The 7,583-nt window shown below is 39.3% G+C and overlaps 1 protein-coding gene across 1 annotated transcript in view; it reads right to left on the bottom strand.

Annotated features, from left to right (window-relative positions):
* The window catches only part of LOC106809681 (ubiquilin-4-like), a gene marked incomplete in the record, with an annotated part of 33,822 nt that overhangs the window by 19,128 nt on the left and 7,111 nt on the right, over positions 1-7,583 (bottom strand). Inside the window, 3 exon segments of the mRNA XM_014812851.1 lie at positions 432-641; positions 883-932; positions 1,754-1,856. Coding sequence (XP_014668337.1) covers positions 432-641; positions 883-932; positions 1,754-1,856 — 363 coding nt within the window.

Raw genomic sequence — 7,583 nt, 5'->3', positions numbered from 1 at the left:
TTGTTATCTGCGTGTCTATATTATAATATGCTATATAATTGCCAAAAACTACCTAATTTGCATAGTTCTTTTTTAAATATCAAAACCCCTAGCCCTTATTCATTCACATACCAAAAATGAGCAAAATCCGTTGAACCTGAACTGACTAATGGCAATTCCCATTTTTGCCAAAAAATTGCCGTGGCTCAAAAGTACGTCGACTGGCATGCTCCAAAATAGAACGTTCAAACCTCTTACATAGCAGTAACAACTATACCCAATTTCAAATATGTCGGTCAAATGGTTCCTGAGTTATCGTTGACCGTAGCCAAATGTTGACGGAAGGACGGACGGACGTACGACGACCCATGGCAATAGCTCAGCTTGACGATGTCAAGGTGAGCTAAAAATCACGCACCAAATTCACGGTGCTAACAACATTGAGCTTACACGGTGAAATCGCACAGCGTTAGAGTATGATTCTGACCTGATCCCATTCCTAGACTGTCCATTCCAGCTAATCCTCCAAGAGCCCCCAGCCCAAACGGCGTCTGCCCAACGTCTGCCCTAGTTCCTCCAGCAGGGGCGCTGCTGGCTGGGCTGCCACCACCTGTGCTGCCACCTGCTGGCTGCTGGCTTACATTACTAGCCTGCTCCTGTGCCTGCAGGAGCAAACAATAATTGTAATCATCAAGTATGTGGGTATTCCAATGCCGCACGAGGCATCAGGTGAACATTACATTATTTTAATACTCCTGCAGGGATCTCATACTTTGGTCTGCATGAACAAATAGTAACTGCTTAGTATCTATTTTCATAACGTGCAACGATGGCACTGACTTTCCATGTACATTTTTTTCTCTCAACAAAACAACAATCTAAGAAAATAACTAGCATTCTTACCTTGTTTGCAGATTTTATAACTAAGTGAACAGTCATTCCATCCTTGATGTCTACAAGGGAGACACAAATATAATATTAGTACGTGTACGGTACGAGCCATGCACACAACCACGCACACACGCACACACATACACACACCATAAACACCATACAGGTGCAGACACACCATTTTATGACACCGTGTATAAAATGTATATCACAAACCACAAGCACATATCAGGGGTAGAATTTAACGTTTGAAACCACTCGCAATTTTTTTGCGAGTGGGTCAAATTTCAACTCGCAAAATCCGAAACACTCGCATTTTTAATATAATTATCTTTGTAGTGTATAATATGCTAACACTTCAATGAAAACTGTTATCTTTTTAGTTACTTTATAAATGTTATATAATGTTGAGACGACTTTATTAAACCTGGCTACAAAGCGTGAAGATAGAATACTCACAGTAGCGGCCGATCGCGCGAGGTTTATAATCCTTACTAAGTTTGTAGACAGTACGTGTTTATAATTTTGCAGAAATTAGTTGGTCTAGTTCTGTTATGACTTATGTTGACAACTTGTTACTTTTAAAATGCCTGGATATGTGATGTTGGATTTTGATAGTCATCACAACAGATTATGTCACTCGCACAAAAATGCAAGTGCTTATAATTTCTACTTGCAATTTCGGAAATCCACTCGCATTTTGTTAAGTGTGAGAGCGTTAATTTCGAACCCTGTCATGTACATATGCACATAGATTATTATTAAATGTGTACGTAAGTAACATTATTCATGCCTCAAGCACAATAAAATTACTGTAAATAGCAATATTACTTTGCAAGGCTATCAGTAAATTAATAGATCACCAAACTAAATATATACTTACTGTGTTGAAGTAACGTATCCGCATCTTTTAGTATCTTTCCGGCAAATATCAAACAAAGTTGCTCAATAGATGCACTGAATTTCGGTGAAATTAGTTCTTTTAACTAGAACAAAGTAAAAGTAAATTGTATTTGTGTGTGTGCGCACGCGTGAATCCATGTGTGTTTACGCGCGCGTGTGTATTTGTATGTGTGCGTGTTAAAAACACATAAAGAGCATATATACACGATGCCACTACACTAATGTTAATTTGCTAATCATGTTATGACTCAGCAATTCAACACTTTTTAGTTGTTTACGAGAAGCTATAAATCAGTAATGGGCACAGCTACATCAGGGTTCTGCCCACGGTGGGTGGCGGTGGGCGGGTGTGCCCGGCACTCGCGGTTGCTGCCCGGCACTATATATCTCTGTCCGGCACTAATTTTTGATATTAAAAAAAAAGAAAAAAAAGGTCTGATATATGGGCTTTTTATTGCTCAGAATGCAGGAAATTGAGTTTCAGACTATCCAAAATCAAAAATTTTCCGGGGGGCATGCCCCAGACCCCCCTAGATTGGCTTCGCGCCTACGGCGCTTGCATCGTCGCAACTGGATGCGCCCGGCACTAAAAAATCCTGGGCAGAACCCTGTACATGTACAGTAACATCTACAGCAGCCTGTTGATATATACCACTAGATACATATAGTGTCTAATGCCACAACAAACAACTAGATCTAAGGATAGTCACAGAAACGATCTATTAGATATGGTAGGATATCACTGCTAAGACAGGAAGAATAAAATCTAACTGTTAACAATCATTTTCCCTCTTATACAATGTTTAATACGCAGGCCTAACAGGTTTGGTTGCAATTTGCATTAATTAAATTTAATTCAATCACTGAGCACTAAGGCGGGCATAATAATAAAGCCTTTAAGAACATGAACTGTGCACTTTTGCAGACAAATGTCAAACGTTGCACATGTAAACTATATACTCCTGATGGTTTTCTAATGCAGTGCCAATAGGCTATTGATAACTACCACAATGTTCGAGATAGAGCTAGCGCCACCGCAGCGAACGGCCGTGTTTTCGTATCTCTCCGACGAAGGAGTAAACATTACGTGAAGAATACGGCTTTTCAGCGCTTACGACCACTGAAAGAGATTCTACTTTACTCCTAAAAGAAGTACTTTTTCATATTAATAACTTCTATGGTGGAGGATACGGTTTAAAAGTCAAGTTAAGCTAGAATTTAGACTAGAAAGGCAGAGGGGAGCGGCCATATTTGTTATTGTTGGTATTTGGCAAGAAAGTTCAAAATTACCCATCGACTAGATAAATAAACTCTAACCTGGACAATAAAGTATAAACGGATATAGATCTAATGTAAGCTAAATGGGTCAAAAGAAGAAAACATCAAAGAAAGTAGATACATTTGGTAATAGATGGGCTCAATGTTGTAAGGGTAATAGATGGGATATCTGGGCAAACGTATGCGCCGACGATGTTATGCCCGATGATTTCGTGCATGACTGCGCTTTATGTAAGTTTCAGGGGGAGTGGCTGAAGGAAAAGGCAGCACTTAGCGATGAAATCAAGAGCCTGAAGGAGGAGGTTGACCTGCTGAGGAGCAGAGAAGATCAGGACAGCTATGAGGTTCTGGATCCGCTCAACACCACTCCGGAGTCGGAAGACGAGATACACCGTGACCCTCCAACAGAGATGGGGCAAGAGGAAATAGAAGATACATCGTCAAGGAACTCAAAGGAAGTTGGCTACCTAAACAACCTTTTAGTTATTGGGTACTCGATAGTTAGGCAAACTGTAAAAGCTATTTGCAATGATGGGGATAGAAAGGATAGGTGTGTTGTAATTTTTGGAGGTGCTGGAGCAAAAGATATAGAGGAAAGACTAGATAGGATAGTAAATATTTCAGATAGCCAGGGCACAGTACTTATGCATGTAGGGGTTAATGATGTTCTAAACAAGAATCTAGAGGTAGCTAGGAAGGAAATACAAAGTTTAATTATAAAAGCCAGCAGCAAAGACATAACAGGGAAGCTAGTAGTTTCAGGTACAATTCCTTGTTTCAGATCTAAAGACATCAACCAGAAATTGATGTCCATCAACCACACCATCCGGACCATGTGCAAGGCAAATAGGGTAAAGTATCTAGACAACTGGGCGGACTTCGCGGGCAGGCGGGACCTCTACACCCATGACGGACTACACTTAAACAGGAAGGGAGGAGATCGACTGGCTGGAAACTTCGTTAAACTTCATCAGGAAAACTCAAGGCATCAGATGAAGCACAGGATACATCAATCGTGCTAGCGTCGGAGAAACCAATCCCTAGGAGCTCCAAACTGACTACACTTCAAGACCCGGCAGATAAGTTTCAACGAGACACAGGATTAATAATAACCGGAGTAGACCCATGCCATCGCGACTCATCAGAATTCAGTTTTTCCCAAAAGAAAGGTCTACATTTCATTCATTTAAATACTCGCAGTATCCTTCCTAAAATAGAAGAATTTAGATATATTGCTATGCAAGCTAGGATTGCAGTGATTGCAGTATCTGAGTCCTGGCTAGATGATTCAGTTGATGACTCTGAAATTAAAATTAAAAATTATAGTGTAGAAAGGCGGGATAAAGATAGATCAGGTGGTGGGGTGTGTATTTTCATCAAGAATGATTTAGCATATAACATAAGAATTGATATGGATAAAGTGGGGCTAGAAGCTATATGGGTAGATATCTTACTACCAAGATCAAAACCAATATTGACCGGGGTATGCTATCGACCACCAAAACAAGGCAACTTCTTCGAACTATTCAGTATTGGAAACTAGAAAGGGCAGTTGTCGCCAACTACATGTATACCCCGTGATCTAGTATGAATGAAATATGTCTGCAAGGACGTAGAAGGTAGGTAAAGTTAAATAAGTCACAAAGACAAAGGTTTGTTACACAACTCATCTACCTGAGATGTGCAAACTTGTATGTTAAAATTGGTTGCCTTAGGGGTTTTGGTACGTGACACACCTTCTCCCCAAGATGTGTAAGTATACCAAGTTTGCGCGCGCTAGGTTAATTAGGGGCCGAGTTATAGAGCGGAAGGAAAATATGATGCAGGTCAATGTCAAGGTTAAATAAAGGTCGCAGTGACCTGGTTTTGGTACGCTACGCACCTTCTCCCCAAGATGTGTAAGTATACCAAGTTTGGTAGCGCTAGGTCAATTAGGGGCCGAGTTATAAAGCAGAAGGGAAATATGATCAAGGTCAAGGTAAAGGTCAAATAAAGGTCGTACTAACCTGGTTTTGGTACGCTGCGCACCTTCTCCCCAAAATGTGTAAGTAGACCATGTTTGGTCATGTTAGGTCAATTAGGGGTCGAGTTATAGAGCGGAAGGGAAAGTGTCTGCGGCGGCTGGACAGACATGAAACTATAGTATCCCTGCCGACTTCATCGCAAGGAATACAAATATTAGTATAAATGCTGACAGGTTCAATGAGCAGGAAATTATTATATTAGGGGATTTCAATGTTAACGTTCTAGAAAAATCAACGGGAAAAGGTGATAGAATGCTTAAGGCTCTTAAAGATTACTGCTACCAATATGATCTCAAACAACTAATCACTACTCCGACTAGAGTAACTAATATAAGTGAGTCCGCCATCGATTTAATAATGGTTTCTGATGCACTCAAAATTAGTCAATCGGGCATCATAGCCAAGGGAGTGAGTGATCATTTTTTAACTTACTGTACTAGGAAAACTTTAAGACAGGTTATAGGTATGTATAAAACTAGGAGAATTAGATCATTAAAAACATAGTGCAGAGGTATTTATAGATAAGTTAAAAGAGAAGCAATGGTATAAAATTCTTAACGTGGATTCTATAGAGCATGCATGGGAAATTTTTCAAAAATACCTCCTAGAGGCCATTGACACTGTCGCCCCTATTAAACAAGTGCCGCGGAGCGACAGCGCTCATCTAATGTTCGACATCCCAACTCGTTTTCGGATTACCCACCCCCGTCCCAAATATCGTGACCGTAGGTCAAGCGGTTAAGATTTGTGCCCAACTGTTGACGGACGGACGATCATGCGATTCTACAAGCTGCATCTGACTATGTCAGATGAGCTACCAAGTTAGAATAAAACAAAGAACTGAGCCATGGTTTGATAGTGAGATTAGAGAGCTTATTCTGGAAAGAAAAATAAATAATTACTGCTTCATAAGAGGAGTAAAGATGAAATTACATACAAGAATTTTAAATTGCTTAGAAACAAAGTTCAAAATAAAATTAAGAAAGCAAAGGCTAATTACTATACGGAAAAGGTTGAGGACCACAAAAATAACCCTAAAAAATTATGGCAAACTTTAAAGAGTGTGGGGATGAAAAATAAGGGAACCAGTAACTTGGGTGGGGTAGAGCTAAAAATTAGAGAAAATACATGTTTTGACAAAGCAATTGTTGCAAATAATTTTAATAAGTATTTCACAAGTGTGGCCTCAAACCTGGTGAACGATCTACCACAAAAGGAAGGGACGTATGATGAGATTAGTCTTCAACATTATTATAGGGACAAAGGCGTAGTAGAAAATTCATTTACTTTTACAGTGGTGGGAGAGGAAGAGGTACTACGGGTGTTGAAAAACATTAATACAGGTAAGGCTATTGGGTTAGATAATATTCCCGCAAAATTTATAAAAAAAGGATCAAACGTTATTTGCTCAGCTCTTACATATGTAATCAACATGTCATTCACCCAAGGAAAAATCCCTGATGACATGAAGGCAGCAAGGGTCATTCCGATACATAAAAAGAATAGCAAAACAGAACCCGGAAACTATAGGCTGTGTCAATTTTAAGTGTCATGTCCAAAGTTTTGGAGCGAATAGCCTATAACCAAGTAGAGAAATATTTAATAGAAAATTCCTTACTGTACGAGTTCCAATCTGGCTTTAGATCAAATTTCTCAACTGACACAAGTTTAATCCATATAACTGATATTATTCGTAATGAGTCGGACAAAGGAAATCTAACTGGTATGGTTTTATTAGATCTTCAAAAAGCTTTTGATACCATTGATCATAAAATTCTACTAGCCAAGCTAAAATCTATCGGAATGGATATTAGGACTGTAAAATGGTTCGATGCGTATCTCTCTGGTAGAAGCCAAATAACCGATGTAGGAAGTACATTCTCTAATAAGGACCCTATTGCATGTGGAGTACCACAAGGCTCAATTTTGGGTCCTCTGTTATTTCTGATTTATGTTAATGACATGGCAAAGGCAGTTAACGTCAAGCTTTTATTATATGCTGACGATTCGGCCTTAGTAGTTTCAGGGACAGAGGTACAGGCTATACAGGAATAATTAAGTAGAGAATTGCATTCCATTAATAAATGGCTCAATGATAACAATTTATCCTTGCATCTTGGAAAAACAAAAAGTATTATTTTTGGAACTAAACACTCAGGGATAATCCAAAACTGGACATCAGATGTAATGGGGTGGCAATTGCACATAAAAATACAGTTAAGTATCTAGAAGTAGGAATAGACTTGGAAGACTCCATGAGTGTGAGGTAACAGGAATTAAGGTTGTAAAAATGGTTAACAATAGATTGAAATTTCTTTCCAGAAAAGCTAAGTATTTAAACACGGCATGTAAAAGATTACTAGTTTCTGCCCTAATTCAATGTCATTTTGACTATGCAAGCAGTATATGGTACAGCAGTCTCACAAAGCGCACAAGGGCTAAGCTGCAAGTGTGTCAAAATAAAGCCATTAGATGTGTTATCAACCATGGTACTAGAGCACACATAGG

The sequence above is a fragment of the Priapulus caudatus genome, unplaced genomic scaffold, assembly GCF_000485595.1.
Source record: "Priapulus caudatus unplaced genomic scaffold, Priapulus_caudatus-5.0.1 Scaffold376, whole genome shotgun sequence".
Lineage (NCBI taxonomy): Eukaryota > Metazoa > Priapulida > Priapulimorpha > Priapulimorphida > Priapulidae > Priapulus > Priapulus caudatus.
This window is presented reverse-complemented; position numbering and strand designations above follow the sequence as displayed.